Source organism: Corapipo altera, unplaced genomic scaffold, assembly GCF_003945725.1.
Source record: "Corapipo altera isolate COAL_440 unplaced genomic scaffold, ASM394572v1 22, whole genome shotgun sequence".
NCBI lineage: Eukaryota > Metazoa > Chordata > Aves > Passeriformes > Pipridae > Corapipo > Corapipo altera.
The window spans coordinates 456,256-477,791 of record NW_020884886.1 but is presented as its reverse complement, the minus strand read 5'-3'; the positions used below and the strand labels follow the sequence as shown (position 1 = coordinate 477,791).

Genomic DNA, 21,536 nt, shown 5'->3' with positions numbered 1-21,536 from the left:
CAAATACAGCTGTACACTTAAATTTTGCCTTTTCTGATCTCATTTAGAATCCCAGAGAAGTTTTGGCAAGCATGACTATTAGATACAATTAAAAGCTCAACTGTGATAGTTCTTGGTTAATTGCAAAGAGCACTGTGATTGTGAAGTGTACCTACATTTGTAGAGAGTTCAAGTATTTTTGCATATCTTAATAATGCTCCTTATTTGATAGTAGTTGAAAAGAAGAGATACTGGGGAAAAAACTCTAGCAAGAATGGATCAAGACCTTTTTATAAATAACCAGAGAAAAATCACTTATAGTAATAGTTATATTTTATTTTTTTCTTTTAGTTTCAATGTGCAGTATTTTCAGCATTTTTTTTTTTAAACTTAAACATACATCTAAAATTATATGCTTTCCTTTTCCCTAGAGTACAATTTCTTTTCAGGTTGGGGCTCCAAACTTTTGCTCATCATTGCCCTCAAACTAAACACCACCACAGGGTGCGTTACCTTATCCTTGTCAAGTTTATCCAACTTGCTGGTGTGTATACACGGACTGATGGGAATGATAAGCTCACACAAAATGCACATGACAAAAAGCAGCACATGCTTCACAAATGTTCTGCAGCATTTATACCCAGTTACTTGAATACAGCTAAAACTTGATATACAATAGAAGCTCTCCTGGGTATGACTGTGGGAGTCTCAAGATTTTTAATGAATATTTAGGTAGCAAGCACAAAGAGTTCACCCAAAATCTTAGTATTAGGTAAAATTAACATAATGAATTACCCCAAAATTTTGCTACATTGCTTACTCTCTAGTTTTTACAGCAGCTTGTTTTCACTTTAGAATACTTAAACTACCTAAAAACTAGCAAAGTACTTTGCTCTCTTATAACTTTCATCAGCTGTATCCTTACAATCAAATTTGTTTTAAAAGAGCAAAGCACCTACCATTGTCACTTTGTTGATTTCTAACCTTTAGTAGAAAGTTTAGTTGGGATTGTACATGGAAAAATTCTGATCTATGCAATGAATGTACTCAATCAGTTCCCCATCTTCTCCCACCCTATCCCTTTCAACCACAGGGTAAGATCCCGAATGACTGAATTTAATTAAACTGCTTATTGCTATATTTATTGCTCATTATACCCTCAAATTTCTTTTATTTAGGAAGCATAAATGCTTAGCCCTGACAGCTCCACAAAATCTTAAGACAAACAAGGTCTGCTGCTCTTGGAGAACTGTCTTTGCAGTATTTTTGACACAACCTCCTATATAGTTAACAGCCACTGAAAAAGAAGAATGGTGAGACAGAATGCTGTTAAGGCAAATCTACTAAATATCAACAAATTACTTTTAACCCAAAAGGTTCCACTTGTTCCTCCCTTCATTTGATCTGAACCTGTTCACTCATTACTCAGTGCTTTCAGAATGCTGCTGCTGGTTAAGAAACAAGCAATGTCTTGGTGCTGAGAAGGCATTCCTACCAAAGCAAAAGTAACACACAATCATTTACTAGATGCTTTGGGCAAGAACTGACATCTGAGTATACACTTTAGAAAAGATTTAAATAAACTCACATTCAATTTCAACTGGAAAAGAACATAAATAGTAAAGAAAACTTTGAATCCTGCAAATAAAACTGGTTTACAATGGGTTGTAGTTTCCAACTCCTCACTCTTGCACTCAGTGCAAGGGAGAGGGCACGCTGAAATGAAACACAAATCAAACTTTATTTAATGGGCCAGTGGGTAGCTGGCCCAAAAACTATTTATAACAAGTTGGCTGGCATATGGTGTTCTTAGAGGAGGGCCACGTTATAGATTTAGTAAAGTAAGTTCTTTGACAACTGAATTGTAAATGAAGTTTTAAACATTAATCTGTCTCAAGTATGCTCCCTGTCCTGCCACACCTCTCATCTTGTAAGGCTGCAAAAAAGCCAGTTTCACTGCAAAGCACATTAAAGATGCTGTTTGCTTTGTTTAGCCAGAATACCAAATGTATGTCTTAAGCCCAAACACACTTCTACCCTGCTATCAATGAAAAAATAAACAGCCTGATTTTTCAGAATTAGCTTTCTGTCTACAGCAAGTTAAAAACATTCTGTGAAATAAAATCTCGCATTAAGTCAATCTCAAGGGACAAGCAATATATTTATTTCCTTTAAACCCAACATCGGTATCTCTATGTGGCCACTGTTGTGCTGCTACTGCCCCTATCACACACCTCTTGTCACTAAAAGCAGAAAGGAGTGATTTTGAATATGATTTCACTCCAAAAGAAATGAGGGTGAGGCAAGCATGTCTGGGAAGTGGACAGGGAAGTGTGCTGCAGTGAAATGTTAGAACTCAAGCACTACCAGAGTGTGTTTGCACACTAGGAAGACCCTTAAGCTACATTCCCTTCAGGTCACAGAGAATTTCCTATGAGGAGGTGCCCCTCTTTAGACACTTAGGACATGTTACAGGAGGTGTATATACTAAGACAAATCTCCAAGAGAGGTTAAAACAGATGAAGTCATTACTACCAATAAATCTGTGTGAGGTTAGAACTGACTGCATCAGCTCTAGAGCTTGTCTTGAAACAGGTAATGCAAATATTTGCTCTAAGGCTGGCAATGGGCATTTGAGGAAAGGGAGCCTGCCACAACTAATGTTTTTCATCCAGCCATGCTGACTTCAATGTATTTCTTCAGTGGTTGGAAAGATTCTATGGCAAGTCCCAAACTGGTTTGAAAAGTTTCATAAAGGGTCTAGCTCCCTGATCCCAAGGTAAAGTAACCAGCTAGTCTGTGTTAATCATGAGGAGCTTAAAATTATGAAGAATTTAACAGTTTTGTAACACAACATATACTGTTATACGGTGAGAATATGACTAACTTGATGCTTAAAAAATATATTAAAATCTGTTTTAAATTTTGGAAAATAGCTTACAAAAATATCTTCACTTAAACTATATATCATACAAAAACTGACTGGTGTGTGGGTTTACAGTACAAAACGATTACTGATGGTTACAAAAGGGAAGCGTGATCTATACTACCCCTTAATGAAAACACAGGGCATTATATCTCACTGCCTGGAATTAGACTTTTATCAGAATTAAGATAATTTCCAATATAACTCAAAAACTTTCAAACAGTATCTATTTTATTAAACCTTTTTCTGAAATCCTGTTCAGTTTCTTTAAAAATCACCACAGTGCTGTGGCCCAAGAAAGAAGAGTAACCCAACTAAGGGTGGAAATAATTGCTCTAGATAGTAAGATCTGTAGAGAGCTAAATACAGCAACATCTACAGTTGTTTCTACTGCCCACACTATCAATTTCCTCTACCAGTTTCTAAAAGGAAGTGACACCAGCGGACAATTCCTTTGTAATCAATTTATGGGCAGAAGCAACAATTTTTGGTCTAGATTGGAATTAGTTTAAATACATGGGTTTAATAAATACAAATATACACATCTGTATACATTAAATGTTGTCACATGTGTATAATTTCAACATATACATTATATACAGAAATACATACAGTACATGCTCCTCCTGACAACACTATCTCATTTTTCCAAGTGTCACCAAAAGGTGTGATAAGGAAATGAAGAGAGATTACATGTAGGATCTGACTGAGAACCAAGGTATCATTTCTCTATAATGAAAGAATGACAACAAATACAACTAAAGACAAATGCTGTGCTAGATTTCCTCATGTAAAGCTTAGGAATCAATGGCATTCCCTGGGTGGTGAGTAAAACCTAAATCTGGCCCTGTGTAGTGTCCTGAAATTCATGGATATTTGTACTGTTTGTGTCTAAAGCATTATGTATACAACAGGTAATAAAAGAGGTTGTGTAATTTAACACTTTAGCCAGTCCCCAAATAGACCACAGCAGCCTTCTGATTCTTAACTGCCATCAAAAATTTGTTTACATGAGAGTGGTTTGAATCCAGGTGACTCCATGGTCTCAGTTAGGAAAGGTCAAACAGTTGTTGACTACTGGGGAGCTTGCACCATTTTGTCTCTTAATGCCGTGCAGCAAATAAGAGCAGTTTCTTAAGTATTTAAAGTTTGATCCAGAGTAACTAGTCCTCTTTTTTACCATTATGTCTCAAAATAAAAGAATTCAAAAGAAGCTATAGTAAAATGGATCACAAGAATGCCTCCTTAGTACAGTTTCTCAAGACAAATTAATCAACATATTCCAGTTTTAAAGCACTTTGAGAAAAAGTGAGATGCAAAACAAGATGTAATCTGTACATTAAGATGGATTTCCAAAAGGAACATGAATTCAAGCAAAGGGAAAAAAAATGAGGACAATACAGATGTCAAGACATTCAGTAGCATGGCTTCTGTTCATCTCCAATTACAGCACAGCTCATGCACGACACATCTTACAATTTTACATACTGTACATAATATAGAAATATTTAAGTTAAAATTTCTTTCACTGATATACCGTACTCAAATTTTAAATCCTGAGAAGAAAAAAGAAAAATGTGTGGTTACGTATGTGCACTATATCTCCGATATCACCAACACATACACCACTGGATATCAGAAAGTCCAGAGAGAGAAATCACATGCTGGAGGTGCAAATCATAAAAGCCGTTTTCTCTTTTCCTTGTTTGGGAGAGACATTAGGAAACAATTTCTATTCTGTACTACACAACAGTATATACAGGGACGTAAAACTATGAAGTTGGCTAATGACTGCAGCAGTAACAGTCTGTCAGTGTCTTACCGGCTGCACCACAGTGGCTTCAGCTGAACACTGGAAGAAGAGGAATACCAGTTACCTTGCATGTGGTACTTGCTCGTATTTACAGCTACTATGTGTGTCTCAGGTTAGTCCCAAACACCACTTGCAAAACACTGACATACTTCTTTCCACTCACAGGTGCCTGGTGTCAACGAGAACTACACTAGACCTCTCAGGTGATTTCCAGCGCTGCAGAGCACTTGTTCGTGCGTGCTGCAAGTAAAACTGACAGGTCCATATTTATCACATTATCACAAATGCAACCCCAGATATTTTCTTGATCTCGCATTCCCCATAATTCATATTCCAACGCTAGTCATGCAGTTCCACTACACATCAGGGTGCTCAACATGCTGTGACTTTGTGCACATTTTGCAAACAACTTAGTAGGCGATGATATGGGGTTCCTGGAGATGCCACCACCTCAAACACCGACTGAAAGGCTCTCCGATCTAATTCTTCATCTATCTGATGTCGGTAGAAGTCTATGGCCACCAAACAGAAGATGTTAACATCCACTTGCTCTGATTTTCCCATTCTGCTGATAATATGTGGAAGACTGAAATATAAGTTAAGGTCATAATATGACAGAGGTTGCTCATCTTTTGGTGTAGCAGTTTTAAAACCGTTCTGCAATAACATGGTTTATTTTTGAGTTCACCAACAATGTTCAAGTGCAAAATACTATCATCTAGCAATTCAACTGCTACTACATTAATCTAATTCCTTCATTAACATCATGCGATTTCTAATCCCCAGAAATTCATTTCAATCTAGCAGTAGTTTTCTTTATCCATTGGAGCAAACAATGCAATCAGCCACTGCTGAGAGCCAAAGAGCACTGCTGAGATTGAGAGTCATTAGGAAGTTTCAAACATGACAAATGGCCACTTTTTCATCTGGTCACGAAACACAACAGTTATTTTTCTGTTTGTTTGAGGGGTTTGTTTGTTTTTAAATAAACCCAGCACTAATACCCCCTATGTATGCCTTTTGGCTGTTCCAATTTATTTTGGCCAATGCTTACTCATACTGCAGTGCACAGCCAGGGGGACACTTGCAAAATACAGTTTGTATATAGAGGATAATTTTCTTGAGTTTGAGTTTGCTAACTTTTTTCCTTTTTTAAAAATACATTTTATCTTGCAGAATGAATATAAAGCAAAGCTTTTAAAGGTCACAGCAGTGCTATCTTGGTGAAGTTTTTAAAAAGTCCTTCAAAGTAAGGACTTTCCCAATCATCTTGCATACTCACAAGGAACAGATCTTAAAGCAGCAGCTTTAGATAACTTTGTTCTTCTAATCTCTTTAGAACTTCTTTTTTTCCCTTCATACCTGAGGTACAACAGCACAAAGCAATATACACCACTACTAACTGCAGTAAAACTGCCTTTTTTGTGTACTCTTATCTTTCAAGGCTATCAATGTGCTTTACAGAATCACTGTTATTACCTAGAAATGGCACACTTTCAGTCTTTTTAGGATACATTGCTGAAATCCATTGACTGGTGGAAGCACTGACAAAAAAACAGGAAAGACTCCACATTGCCATTGCCACGGGTGTTCTTTGCGTGAAGTTAGAGAGAGAGAGCATCACCCAGTCACGGACCATTGAGGACTGTCCAGTGCTATGCAGAGTCTGGAATACCTGCAAAATATTGCATACAAGAATTAAGTCATGGGAAAAAGTTTAGTTTCTCTTTTAAAGGTTCTCTCCAGCTACAAAGCTCTGAGGTTCACAAACCAGATTCCTGGAGACAACTCTGAGTCTGAAGAATTTGTGAACTCATGACACATGTGCCAAACTGAAGTAATCATAGAGAAGTGCAAGACTTGTCTGGTGCCTGTTTTTACAGATCAAATGTGGTGAACACATGCACTCTCCAGTGATGCATGAGTCCAGTAAGTGCAGAAAAACAAAACACACAGAAGCCCAACTGAGCCCACAGGGGTTTCACTGTTGGGTTCACAAGGTCAGATGACCTGGGATGGCTCCCTGAGATCGACACTCTGATCAGAAATACTAATTTTCTCTTTATTTTCTCATTATCACTGATTGAACTGTATTGGTATGGGCTTTGGCTTCCAGGTGACATGGGGATTCTAGCCCTCCATGCTGTCTGGAAGACAAACCTCACAGACATACAGCTCAAACACTGCAACTGGTTTGTTAGATTTAATTAACAAAATTGGTATTTGCCCCTTAGACTGAACTGTTATTTGAAATCTTCTGAAACATTTAAGAAGAAAAATAAATGTATCAATACTACCTTATAAACTACTGTTGCCATGAATTGTGGGTATGGCTGTTGATTGGACAGAAATTCTCCAATAACTTTATTCATTACATCTTGTGGGGGAAAAAAATCATCAAGGAACTGTGGAAGGATCCGAGCCACTACTCTAGCTTCAAAAGGAAATCCCTTCCTGATCCTGAAAAATAATAAAAAAGAAAATATTTTATGACTGAATTCCAGGACATATCTTGTTCCATTCCAGTTTAATTGGCAATAGAAAGAACATTTTACTTTCATCTGTACATAGGCAAGTTCTCAACACTGATGGATCCAAATCTTCATGTAATCTTAGTAACACACTACTCAAAGAGGTCTATCAAAGCTATCAGAAGTTGTTACAGGTATGTCCTTCCCCCTACACTCCCCACTTTTTTTTTTTAAATAGTCACATTTTTTGAAGGTCTGGAATTGCATGAGAGATGAGACTTAGCAATAGGAATGCTGAAAAATCCAAACAAGAACAAAAAAGGACAGGGAGATCACTACTCCTAGGTATGAGAGAAAAGACCATTTATAAGGAGAATACTAATTTCCACTCATAACATCTTTGCATTTTTTATTCACGGTCAGAATGACCAATACACCAAACAAGAAAAGCAAGTTGTGCTGCTCTGTAAAGAGGGGAAAAGATATTCCAACTTACAGCCAATTTTGCTTAAATAACACTGATTGGAAAGTCTTTCTAATAAAGGCTGCATCTGTTGATATGTCAAGATTAAGTTACCATCATGTGATTCTTCCCTGCCAAAGTTAGTTTCTGCTTGTAGTATTCACATTTGTTTTGCTGCCTCTTCAGAGTAATATTTTCAAAGGCACTCAAGCATTGCTCTAGTTCTTCTCTCACTGAGTACAGAAGTGAAACCCTCATCCAGTTTTTATGGAAAAACCACTGAACACTTGAAAAAATGTAAACCATTACCCACAAACTACTACACAAAATCTAACATGCTATACTCACTTAAGACAGCTTGAGATTGTCAGATCAAAACAGGGGTTTTGAAATGTTTCCTTTAATGAGTTCCATGTGAATGCAGAAGTTTTACTGTACCCTTCCACTGCAATTACTTAACAGCCTTGGAAAGAGCAACCCCTGGGTGGGGGAAGGGGAAAAAAGTTTTAAACTCTTAGGGTGGTTTGAAAGATTATTTCCTGTAAACTGGATTTATATCCTTGATTATGTAGAAGACATCCTGAAAAGCACTTAAGAGTTTGACCTGAAGGGAGCTGAAAATACATTTATGAAGTATTATGGTTTGTTCAACACACAGTATCAGTTAGGACATGTCTGTTTTTCATTTACATTCCTGTACATTTGTGCTGCCTTCAGCAATTCCATCAGTGTTACTGTGTATACTAGGAGGGTAACTGTTAAGCAATAGTAAGTAGAGAAACATCATTAATTAAATATGAGAACTGTCAAATAGAGAAGTGACCACACAGTGATGAACACAATCATTTCCCTCCCAGTGCCCCACTTACATGTTTTATTCTCTTACCTATCAAAAAGGACAGACACTCGTTCCATAGCTACGATCACAGATTCACTGTCAGGAGCACCAGGATTTGCATCCGTGATACGACTGGGGCTGATTTTTTCCTTTCCTAAACCAAAACAATTTGTTACAAATTCACCGTGAATGTTAAAACAAGACCCTTTTTACTCCTGGTAACAACAATAAATTGAAAAAATTAGCACTGTTAGTAAGGCAGTCTCTCAGCACATGAAAAAGTGAATACCTGTGTACATGCAAGTCAGCATTAATCCAAGGGCTGCCATTGCTCTGTGGGGGCTCTGCACATTCACCCTGTCAACACTCAGTTTAACCAGTGATTCACTATCCAGCCTAGAAAGTTGCTCTGAAAGGAGGAGTCGTTCTAATCCTCTCAGGACACAATGATAAATAATGGATGGTGTTGATTCATCACTTCCAGACACCATGACTCCACACATCTGAAATAAAGCAAAAAGACAACTGCCTGGTTTTGAGGTGTATTTAGGTCATCTTCTAGCACCATACCACTGGAACTAGTATGGCATGGCATCAGGTATTAAGAAGAACTGATGAAGGTAAGCCCAAAAGCATACCTATACCACAATCAAGTAATCAAGTGTTAAAAGACTGCTAGTTGGTGATCCTAGGTTACATGAACACCTGTGATTGGAGGCATCACAACATACCTGGATAATTCCTGCAGAGAATTCAGGCCCTACATCAAGTGGGTAATTCTCAATCAAATAGAAAGCAGCTGCACACATTACCAAGATGTGCTGTTGGTTATGGATATTCACACAACTGTAAATAAGCAAAAACACCAGTGGTCACATCAAAGTTGCCTAGGTCACAGAGACACTATAAACAATTCCTAGAAACACAGTATTTTTGCACATTAAATTGATGCCATTTTTAAAATCTCAAAAAGTATCACCAAGATGTCATAAGAGAACACAGCTTATCATGAAAATCCAGTGCAATGCAAGAAATTGTCAGGCCACATAATCAGAAGTTATCATTGCCTGACCTGTTTAGGAGAAATAAACTTCATTACTGATCCTGCAAGTCTTACTCCATGAGTGTGCCTTTTGACAGAAAAATGAGGTTTAAGGAACACGATTTACCAAAGAGACAAAAGCCTGAACTATGTTTTCTCACCCCCAAGTATCATTTTGCTCTGTAAATTAAATGCAAAATTGGATGATATTTTCAAAGAAAATACCAAAACCTGCTTGATACAACGGCCTGCTCTAAAATGTACTGACAACTGCAAACAGAGAGCCCTTTTCTTCACACAAACATGCAACAGTTTGGAGCCAGGGGGGAAGGGGGAAAGAGTCTTACTGTGCTACTCCTCTCAAATTGGAGAGCAGATACTCGCTGATAATTGGAATGAGTTGCTTTGCTGTCTCATCAAGCAAGTCACACTCAAGGATATAAAGAATTCCATGCAGAGCTCCAATCCGACTTGGCATATGGGTGCTTCTTAGGGTTGATTCCAGCAGTCGACTTACTGGTTCAGCCACAGCTTTATCCTAATACATCCAACAAGAGTATTCATTAGAAGTCAACACTGGTTCAAAATATTGGCAAGTCCTGCCATTTGGCAATACTTGGAACAAATTAAAGAGCAAAAAATAGGGTATAAACCAGAACCTGGCTTAAAACTACTTTGAATCAAATGTCACAAGACTAATGCAATCAGATAAGAGATGATTTGCAGATTAACTAGTAAACTGATGTTACTTTGTGAGTTGTTTCTTGAACACTTCCAGGGACGGTGACTCCACCGCTTGCATTCCAATGCTTGACAACCCTTTCAGAGAGGAAATTCTTCCTAACAGCCAAAGCCCAATCTAAACCTCTCCTAGCACAACTTGAGGCCAATTCCTCTTGTCCTGTCACTAGCAGTCTGAGCAAAGAGGCCGACCCCCAACCTTGCTATAACCTTTCAGGAAGTTGTAGAGAGCAGTAAGGTCTCCCCTGAGCCTCCTTAAGCTCCATCTTTAGGGATATTGTTTAGTGATGGACTTGGGAGTGTTAGCAGTTAAACCCAATGATCTTAAGTGTCTTTTCCAACCTAAATGATTCTACAATTCTATGTTTAGTATTCAAACACCAAACAGGTATTAGATACTTCACTCCCTGTTATTAAATTACAATTTACTGGCATATGCAAAATCTATTCTGAACTGTTAGTTTAGAAAAGTCTTTTTCTTACAATCTAAGTATTTAGTAGAAATTCTTTACTTCACCTTGTCCCTGTATTCATGAATTATCTAAGATACAGGACACTTTTACAGTGTGTGCTCTCTCGTTGCTCTTTTTAAGTGGATTTTCTACACAACTGAGCACAGGACAAGTAACTCCTGATGGAATTAACTAGGTTTTTTTTACTCCTACTAAGCTGTTATATTCAGCTGTTTGCTTGTAAGAAGGTGCTATTAGTTCACTGAGTGGGAAATTACAGCCTAGTCAGAATAAGCTGATCTGTAAAACTTTCTGTATGTTTGCCATCACTTTCACAGCCTTCCCTTGAGCAGTCGCTGCTACAATAGCTACTGGAAGCTCTATTCCAAAAGTCTTTCAAAACTTCTCTTATCACTATTACCCAGATAGCTTTGTATTAGTCTCAGAGTTTCTAGAAATGCTAACTTCTTCCAAAAGAATTTGTAATTATTTTTCCTAAATAATTCCACTCTGAAATGTCCATTGGAAAATACCTCTGGTCTACACATTTAAAAACAGAATGATGCAATGTAGGGAAGAGTGAGGGAAAGAAAAGGGATATCTGACTATCTGGCTACATATTCATTAAATGCAGTGTCCCAGCCTCCCATGAGATTACAGCCATTCATCCGCAATACAAATCTAGCAAAAGCTGTTCCACAAGTCCTCAATTCTGGCCTGAAATGTGACAAATGAGGAGTCCAGGGCAAAGGTAACACTGAACTAAGTGAGACAAACCAAAAAGCACATTAAATTATGCTCAAACCTCAAAAAAATCTCAAGCCAAACCCCCTTTCTGTTTGCAATCTCTGAAAGCCCAGAATAATTATCCTATTACCTCTTACAGCCATGCAGATCAGCTAAGGGGTACTCTTACAGACAAACCACTCTTACCAAATACACACCAGACTTTGCAGCAGAAGCTAAGAATGAATTACCCAGACACTCAGGAATTTGCAATAAACTTTCATGAGAATTTCTTACCATTCCCAGAACAGCAGCAGCTTTACAGGTAGCTGGTATCAAATACTGTACAAGAATCTCATCTTCTGATGGATGCACCTTTCTCAACTCTGTCAATGTTGTATACATCATCTCAAACTGATTCCTTTCTGTAAACAAGTCTGATACTGCCAGAAGCTGTACAGAAATTAAAATGGAAAATAAAAAAGCTCATTAGCAGACAGCCAAAAATTGACTCTCCCTTCTGTTATAATTGCAAGCAAAAGATTCCTCTCTTTATCCATTAAATGTGTAAATATTTATCTAAGTGTCTGAAATAACTATCAACTGTTGTTGTCCAGAATTAATTCCACCATTCATTTTGGACAACAATTACCTCCAAATTGTCCTTTTTTTCCAAAAGGTTTACAAAATCAAATCCGCTAAGTAATTCTGAGAAATGAACAAACATTGCCATTTACAATGCACTAAACCACTCTAAACCACTCAATATATACTTTTTTTTGCAAGGATAGTTTAATTTTAAGTCTTTTATGATAGTGAATAATGGCTATCAAGACACATTTCACACCTGTGTTCTTTAGTTTTGCTTCTACACTTCAACAGTCAATTTAATTCTCTAATACACTATTGTTTCATCTTCATTTTCTTACAAAGGATTAGGATAACAAAATCTTGTTTTAGCAAGCAGTCAAGTAAAATACTGATTATCATAAAGTAACGATAAAGTATTTGTAATGTAGCAGCAGAACATGAAATCCAGGTGCTTATAGAGCTTAAATCAGTATAATGTTGTAGTTGCTCAAATTATATTTCTGTACAGCCCATACAATAGCACTGCAGGAAAATTCAGTGTGTTCCATACATTAAAAGATGCTGTACAAAAGCTGCTTAGCTCCAAATACTTGGTAACATATACTCAATTATGACTCTGAATAATAATTTGGACTTACTGATCGCACCACTTCACTGATCAAAATAACTGGTGTTCTCTTGCTAGGGTTTGATGGCAATATCCACTGACTGTACAGTTCAAGCAAGAACTGAGAGCAAGAATGTATATCTACACCAGCCCTGTGTTTCCTGCAAGGCACAATAAACAAGTGTTAAAATGGCTATTCTTAGGTCCTGCCAAAATACTTGATTTGAAATAATACAGTTATTTACCAGCACTCAATTTATAAAGGCAGCTTATTGAACTCAACATGAAGAGATAAAAGATTATTAATAAGTCAAAGGAAAGAAAAGACAAGAAGAAAATAAGACACCTGGTGTTTATAGGAGAGGTTGGTGGAGAGGAAGGAGCAGGTACGTCATTCTCATCTTCTTCATCCTCACCCCACTCTTCTTCTCTCAGTGGAGTGATATTATTTCCCAACCATATGGAGTGTATAGAGACCTTGCAACATAAACAAAAGAGAAAAACAAATAACAGAGAAGCACATTTAACACCCCCACAGTCAGAGTAGAAAAATCTTAAAGCCTGATAAATTTTTCCTTTAAATGACAGGCAACACACAGTATTCTGGCTGAGAAGAGACAGCCAGTTATGATCTACCTACCCTGCATCACTCAGAGCTCTTAGTTTCTATTTGACATTAAACAATCCCTCAACTAATTTTTTACAAACTGGAAGAAATATCATAAAAGTCAAGTTCAAAGTTGAGCTTTTAACAAACCTGTCCCAGTTTATAATCCATATCTCCTATTTCTCGTTCAGTATTGATCTGCAGTAAGAGCTTTTCATGGCTGATAAGAGCACCTTCAACAAAACACAAGATGAATTCTTTTAGAAGTGCATAACAAAGTAGATGTGAAAATTGCTTCATTTTCTACAAACTGGATTTCAAATAAATTTTCCTAAGAGTATCTTTTCCATTTATTTGTAAAAGAAATTCACTCATCCCTTTCCCTCCCTCCCACAAGAACTTACCTGTAGTAGCAGGAGAAAGTGATGGAACAGGGTCCCAAGCTTGGTATAAGTGATGAGTAGCAATATTATCTCTCTTGGATACCATTGCTTGGATTTCCTGCTCAACAATTCCCCTGATAACACTTAGCTTCCTCCCAAACCTGAAAGGTCAATAGAAATCAATTTAAGCAGATTTTTCCTTTAACATTTTTGTGCAAGTCTGACTGGCTTACTCTGCAACGTTATGTGCCTGTGCTTTTTTCCATTATTAGGGATGCTAAAACTGAAAAGTGTTGAGAAATACATTCTGCACACTGCTTGCTGGATTTTAATAAGAAATTATCTTTTTCAGATAGTCTTTTAACTCAGTAGGTTCATGATGCTCAGTCCATGTAACTTCTATGTAAATAGACCCATCTATATATACTCTTGCTTAGAAAATAGAGTGTACATATTTTTGCTGCAGCTTGACTAAACAATTGTAACTAAGTGTTAATCACAAATTGTATGCATTTGAAAACAAGTAAAAAACATACCTTGTGTCCAGAGCTTTTAAAGCTTTGTTGCGGGGCTGTTGTTCCAAACAACTGACTGCTGGATTGCCTGCAACAGGTATTGTCATTGCACTCAGCACCAGGGAGGTTATGGCTTGTACTGCAAGAACATTAATTTGGGTCCTCTCTGTATCTTCCTGTAAAATGAACTCACTGTGATTTGAATTGTACAAAAAAATCCAAAACAACCAACCAAACAAAAAACCCGAAAGCCCTGAATATCAGTTTGTCACCTTTCACTAAATTACCATTAATCAGCCTGACATCTAGTCATCTTCCCATCCAGAAATCTATCTGACATAAACAGTGCACACAAAGCACTGACTGCAGCAGGAACATATCCTTCCATCTCATCAGCTACTCTGCATGCATCCTGTCTTATCCCAACAGCACTGAAACCTCAAGATGTCCATTTTGGAACTTTTCAAGTTTTTAGCTTCTTTCTTTGCAGCTACCCATTAGTTACTTGGTGAAACAAAGCATCAGACCACAAAAGAGACTGTAAGATGGTAACAAATGTTCAACTTAAAAAACCCCTACAACAACCTCCTTTCAGGTAGTTGTGGAGAGCATTGAGGTTCCCCCTCAGCCTCCTCCCAACTAAACACTCCCAGCTCCCTCAGCTGCTCCTCATAAGACATGTGCTCTAGACCTTTCACAGCTTTGTTGCCCTTCTTTGGACATGAATATTTTGGTATAGAAATTGGTATATAAATACATAGATACATATATTTTGGTATATAAATTGGACATGAATTTTGCTATAAATTCCTTCAGCTCTGATCCCTAAATGCCCTCCACTGAATTTTGAATGCTTTCCTGAGTTAGAAGCCCAAATATCTAATATACAGTCTACAACTGGGAGTGAGACACATCTCCAGGTCAGTTAATTTCTAGTCAAGAATCTTAGAAAAAAAATCTTACCAAAGAAACTCCCCTTGAAGTTTGATTATTAGATAGCACAGGTAATTGCAGTAATACATATTAGTTACAGTTAACGAGTATATTTCCTAAAGGCACAGTTCTCTCACACATTGTCTCTCTCAAAGTTTTTAGAGATCCTTTTGTGCCTAAAGCCAAACATCTAATCTAGCAAACTTTGAACTGTGTTGAATGATGTACTAATATAGAGTCGAAACAGCTTTTTTTCCAAACTCTTTACATGCTTGCAGAAGCTTTAAGCCATAAGATGGATGTGTCTGAACTCACAGGGAAATGTGAACTCACAAGGAAATACAAAACAGAAAAAATGTCTTAGTTTCAGTCACTTCTTTTCTGCTCTACAGTTTTATTAGTAGAAACATTGTTCTTAGTTTAAGTAAAATTGAATTTAAAAAACTCAGTGAATGACATTACCTCTTGCTGGTTCTCCTCTTGATCCATTACAATAGGCTGAGTTACGAGCACACCAAGCAAAGTAGCCCAAGTCTCTTCAAACTGAGTACGGCTGATCCATCCTATGGAAACACCCAAAGACAGCCATTTATGTCAGTACAAATATAAACATGGAACAGCATTAAAAAAATGGGACATCATTTCCATAGATTTAGTTTCATACCATTTCCTACTGGATTTGGCATTTTTGTAATGGGACAGGCTCCCCAGGGAAGTGGTCAAAGCACCAAGCCTGACAGAGTTCAAGAAGCTTTTGAACAATGCTCTCAGGCACATGGTGGGATTCCTGGAGATGGTCCTGTGCAGGGATAACAGTTGGACTCGATGATCCTTGTGGGTCTCTTCCAACTCAGCATATTCTGTGATTCTGTGTTATCACTAGAGCTGAAATTTAAACTGTTCTACTTTTAAAAGCCATGAAGTCCTTAGAAGGGAGTTCTGCACATTACTATTATTATTTAAAATTGCTTATAGACATTTAAATATTACTTTGATTGTCCAATTTTCAAAGCAGTGAGATCTATCAGGTTTTCACAACACAAAAAATAATCCAGAAACATGGCCAATTCTCACAGAAGACAAAGTCATGGAGAAATCCATAACAATCCAAGGAATCTTCATTCCTAAAGCAAAATGACCAAGTTGCCTAGAAATAGTCCATTAAAATTCAAGCACTTTTTAAAGTTTTCCCAACCAGATTTTTACCTATAAAAGACTGCAGAGGATTCCTGAATAATACCTTGCAGTTTATAGCAATGATATTTATACAGAATCAAAAATGAGAACGGTATCTTAGACATTATAGTGATCAAAGTGTTACACCACAAGTCACTAAAATATTAACCCATAGACTGGGAGGAGGGATGAATAGATGGACCCAAAAACCACAAAGACTTTCTGTAAGCATATGGAAAATTTGATGCATTATCCTTGACAGTCCCATCTGTTGACAAAGACTTGAACTTTTAAGCCATACTGCTCTCGTTCAGCAAACCTTAACATATTCAGAAGCTTTAAAGTCACATCATCTCATTTTAAATGTTGAGAGTTTGGCACTAAATTCTATTTATATACTAAATTCTATTTATATTAATAGAAAAAAAGTGGGGGGAAGCAAAATATTCTCAAACATACTGACAAGTGTATGCTCCAGAAAACAAGTGGCCATTCTGCAAGAGCACCTTGAAATTATCTATCGAAGTTATACTCATTTTTGGCTTTATTTCTATAATTTATTCCCTGCATTGAACAAAATATAAGAATTACTGCAGTACAATTACTAAACTGCTCTGAAGTATACTATCTGTCTCCTACATAAGCAACACAAGTAAGCAAACAGTACTAGACAGAGTTATTCAGTAACTTCACAACACAGGTAAATGCCCAATAAGAACCAAGTGTATTAATTTTTAATTTTGTACATACCAAGTGTATTAATGCGATAGATGAACTCCTTAAAGATTTCTTTTTCTTGAAGAAATTCTACTGGGATTTCAGGAAAAACTGTGCCAAAGTCCCCTGCAGGCTTTGGTGACCAGCCTAATTTCCACACCTAAAGAAATATAATAAAAGTTTAATTATACAAACCAGATACAGTATTTACATGACAACTCTAAATATATAAGCACCATTCAAAAACAACAAGACATCAGTAAATAAAGTAATTCCCCAAATACAAAAATACTTTGAGAAAGTTTCAACATCTAATACAGTTTTTAGACATTTTGCACTGCTTTTTTAATTTTAGGGTTTTTTTCAGCATGTTTCTCAAAGTTAATTAACTACTCAGTCTTATGGTCTAAGCTGGGACATAAAAGTAATAAGTTCCTGTCACATATTTCAGTTTAGTATTTAAATGCCAGATGACTCTTAAGATTGTGTAGATATGCTGAAAGGGAATTCAGGGAAAATACTTCATATACTACTGACACCTGAGAAAGCACAGATACATCCAAGAGTGGACAAAAAAATTCTCAGTCAGAAAAAATCTCCTTTGACATCCCTTCAAAAACAGAGAAAGGCCTGAGAAATGGCCTTGCACATATCAGGAAACTCCCTTTTGCTCTGCCTAATAAGCATGTTTCCAGTAATGGTTTTGAAGTTTACTAAAACAAAGTCATTTCACAGTAGTAACAATACATGGAGGTAATCAAATCCACGTCACATAAGCCAAAAGACCCAAGATGACTTAGGAAAGAATGGTAATACCAATCCAAAAGTATTTGCATGCAATACAGGGTATAGTACCACACACAAAAACCTGAGTTAGTTCAGACACCTCAGCACCATTGCACGATTGTGGTGCTTAGCAAGAGAGAAAATGTTGTGTGTTAAAGAAGGTATTAGTGTAGATTTTGCACTTCTTCCAGGTTAAGCTATACCACCAAGCAGTATGAAATATAAGCCCTAACAAAGCATCCAGTTCTTGCTCTTTCTTTCTTAAACTACCAGCTAGATAATTTTTCACCTAAGAAGGTAAGGAGCATCTACACTCCCTGCTAACCAAATCTGTGAATCTAATGTAAACTCCTATTTGATATCTTTATAACATTGCAACTCAGTGTTCAAAAAGGCAAACTGGTTGATCAAACTAACTTAAGGTCGAAGTCCTACTGATGGAGAACTTGAGATGCAGCACCCATGTTTGGTTTTCAAAGTTTTTCAATAACTTTGAAAGTCCTGAAAACAAAGCATCATAAACATACCAAGGGAGGTACTCTTGTGTAACTATTCACTAGAGGCAGCCTTGCTAAACTGATGATGATGTTCTTGAGGACAGGAGTAAGAAAGGCGGGGATACTGCTGTTTCTTTTGTGCCCCAGTGACAAGACAGTCTGCAAGCATTCCACCATCTCAGCTATCATGTCACACGCTGCAGTAATGTGCTTGGTTTCTTTGTAGGGAGAGAAAGAAATTCAGTTTTATGAATCTATTCAAAAGACATAATTTTTTTAAAAAGATAGAAAAACAAAGAATTCTTAACAAAAGAGTATGTCAACTAAAAAGAACAAAACCACAACCATGACACATAAAAAGAAATATTCTAGAATATTTCAGCTAGTTGATGAGTACTCCTGTAACCCTCCCTGCAATGGCCTGCATTGTTTGCCAGTCTCAGTGCTGGAGATCACCAGTACCTGAGATCTGTCAGCAAAGCAGCTCCCTTGCCAACCCCAGCAAGAATAGGCCACACTGAACAGAGTATTGATGTGAATTTAAAGTGACCAAACGAATCTGTTTTATGAGAAAACAGTCTCATAGCTGGCTCTATGCTAAACCTGAGAAGCAGATAATTTTTGTAGATGGAAGTGATATCTTACTATACCAGCACAGCTGGATATGGAGGACACTGCTGTCCACACACAGAGTAGACCTGACCTTCACCTCAACATAGTTGCTCCCATGCTGTACAAGGGTAGATAATTAATCTGCCATTCTTCAGAAGAAATATTAACAATTCTACCTCTCCCACACGAAATTTTAAAATCCCACAACACTTTGAAAACCTCAGTCTGTAGTATGCTGCACAGCTAACAATCCTCCAAAGGAAACATCTGCATTAATGTTTACCTTCTAAGGAAAAGCAACTGTACCTGTCAAAAATACGTCAACCTATATTTAACAGACATTTACCAAATACAAATAAGGTCTCAGATGAACTCTCATTGTTAAAAATAATAGTAATGGAAAGGGTACCTTCAAATATTTCTTCAGTGAAAGTTTAAGGTAAAGTGGAATTCACCATTTACTTACTCAGTACATTTGAATCAACTTCACCATCACTTAAAGGTTTTGAAGTATTCTTCTTTCTTTCAGGACTAAGAAGTTGATTACCAGGTTCCACAGCAACTGAATTTGAGAAAAATATTTGAAAGATACAGCTATTGCATACTTCATATTAAAGTTTTCTAATCAACACCACATAGTAATCAAATGTTTAACATATCCAAGGCATCTGCGATGTTCAAAAGTAAACAAAAAACTTTAAACGAGAAATTGAAGTAGTAAAAAATAAATTTGTCAAACAAATAATTAATAAGGACTCAAAGGAAATATTCCAGACCCTCACCCAGCATTTGATAGCAATGACTGACAATTTATTAACAAAATTTTCTCCTAGCTGTTCAAACTGCACTCACCTGCTTCTATGATAAATCTAATGCAATTAATTAAGGAGCAAGCATATGTTGCATGAGCTGCAGAAGACAGCAAATTCCAGAGAGTAGGCTGCTGTAGTGTCAGACAGCAACAATCCAGACCAGCTTGAAGATCTACACTTAATGGAATCTGGTCATGCATTAAATGCCATGACAGTGCCTGTGTAAAAACAGAAGTTTCCTGTTAATAGCAAATTCTGACAACAGAACAACTTCTGACTGAAGGTAATTTTTTGTTAACTCAGCAAAATGTAAAGTTTTATTAGCAAATAGTATGGATTTTTTTTCCTGAGAGAAGATTACAAGATTGCAAGAAAATTATGACCACTATATACTGTTTATTCAGTGTCCCAAATATCAGTGCAGAGCCCATTCTCCCAAATGCCAAGGTCATTCCATCAACCTCTCCTTGTAAAAAGCTGCTCTTGTCCCGTAAGCCAAATGTGATTTACTAGCACAGGTAAAAGACCAATGAAGAAATTTCTACAATTAAGACAAAAAAATTGCCCACATCAAAAGTTACTCAGTGGTTATCAGTTTAAGACAAAGTTATTCCCTCTCCCAACATTTCATCACATCTTCAGTTATGCTGCAGTTTCTTACCTCTATTGACATCACTACGAATTTCAGGATATCATCCTCTTTGTCAGGAGGAACACGGAGACCAACTGGTAGTTTTGAGAGTAACAACAAATACTGAGCCAGTGCACGACAAAGTGTCATCATAGACTGATACATCACCTCATCTCCTATAAAATAAGACTGGATGAAATCTAGCAGTTTGAATTTTTTCCCTTCAATAAATGCTTTTCAGAATTATTTCATAAGCACTTTTATGTCACATATCTTGATATTTTTAAATAGCAAGTTCATGTATTCACAACACATCGGTAAAGTATCTTTGCAGTGAAGAGAATAAACTTTACAAGACCATTATTTCTATTACCAAAGATATCGCTTAGTTTTTTCCAGTAGGCTGATGGCTCAGGTGGCAATAGTGGTTGAAAAACCTGGTGGTTGGCAGGAAGGTTTTGTACAGCAGAAGACACGTGATCCAGAGTTACCCTCCGAGCTGTTTCAAAGAGGCTACTCTTCTGGTCCCTTGAGATTTCATTCATGCCAAGGCTTAAACAAGGTGCTAACAAGCTTAGGTTGAATTCCTGAAATCAAGGAGTAAATAAAAAGAAATTGCTGGCATACTAACATGGTGGTAATTTGACAGTTTAGCAATTAACTAACTTACTACTATGACCTCTGCTCTATTGTGGTGTAACAACACCACAGTTAAGCCCACATGGGTTCCACATTTAAATTCCAATCAGAACCATACTGGAAAAGAAAATTAATATGCTTATTCCAGATTTTCAGGACAATATGTGAAAAAAAGCTCAAGGACAGCATATACACAAAGAATCTTCAAGTAATAAGCTTTCAAACCAACAAGTCAAACATCTTTTTAAAAACAGTTTCTCCACTATTATTTCTGCATACCAGCAGCAAATGTAACGTAGAGAATTTGAACAAAATATGTTCTTAGAAAAAAAAGCAAGAGATACAAGCTGTCCTTTATGCCAGATTCAGTATCTGTGGCCTGTTACTGGCACACTGCAAGTCATCTAGCACAGATTTTGAAAAGGTTACAGAAAAACAGATGGACTGAATGGCAAAACAAGATTATGTAAAATGGTAACACAGGATTATTGTGATTGCAATACGTAAAGGAACCTTTGCTTCCACTCTATACACCCAACCTGTACTACTAGAAAGATACTATTAGCAATATTGCTAGAC

The 21,536-nt window shown here is 36.9% G+C and overlaps 1 protein-coding gene across 5 annotated transcripts in view; it reads right to left on the bottom strand.

Moving 5' to 3' along the window:
* Positions 1–298: 298 nt before the first annotated feature.
* The window catches only part of HTT (huntingtin), an 80,422-nt gene continuing 59,184 nt past the window's right edge, over positions 299–21,536 (bottom strand). For all 5 annotated transcript variants that reach the window (XM_027642678.1, XM_027642679.1, XM_027642680.1 and 2 more), the window contains 20 exons: positions 20,692–20,905; positions 20,349–20,494; positions 19,728–19,905; positions 19,342–19,437; positions 18,294–18,481; positions 17,014–17,140; positions 15,550–15,650; positions 14,176–14,330; positions 13,661–13,800; positions 13,407–13,489; positions 12,996–13,126; positions 12,681–12,810; positions 11,749–11,904; positions 9,880–10,070; positions 9,222–9,336; positions 8,780–8,993; positions 8,539–8,644; positions 7,016–7,178; positions 6,233–6,393; positions 299–5,304 (listed from right to left, as the gene is read on the bottom strand). In XM_027642678.1, coding sequence (XP_027498479.1) covers positions 5,091–5,304; positions 6,233–6,393; positions 7,016–7,178; positions 8,539–8,644; positions 8,780–8,993; positions 9,222–9,336; positions 9,880–10,070; positions 11,749–11,904; positions 12,681–12,810; positions 12,996–13,126; positions 13,407–13,489; positions 13,661–13,800; positions 14,176–14,330; positions 15,550–15,650; positions 17,014–17,140; positions 18,294–18,481; positions 19,342–19,437; positions 19,728–19,905; positions 20,349–20,494; positions 20,692–20,905 — 3,009 coding nt within the window. In that variant the 3' untranslated portion in view covers positions 299–5,090. The remainder of the gene's footprint in view (positions 5,305–6,232; positions 6,394–7,015; positions 7,179–8,538; positions 8,645–8,779; positions 8,994–9,221; positions 9,337–9,879; positions 10,071–11,748; positions 11,905–12,680; positions 12,811–12,995; positions 13,127–13,406; positions 13,490–13,660; positions 13,801–14,175; positions 14,331–15,549; positions 15,651–17,013; positions 17,141–18,293; positions 18,482–19,341; positions 19,438–19,727; positions 19,906–20,348; positions 20,495–20,691; positions 20,906–21,536) is intronic.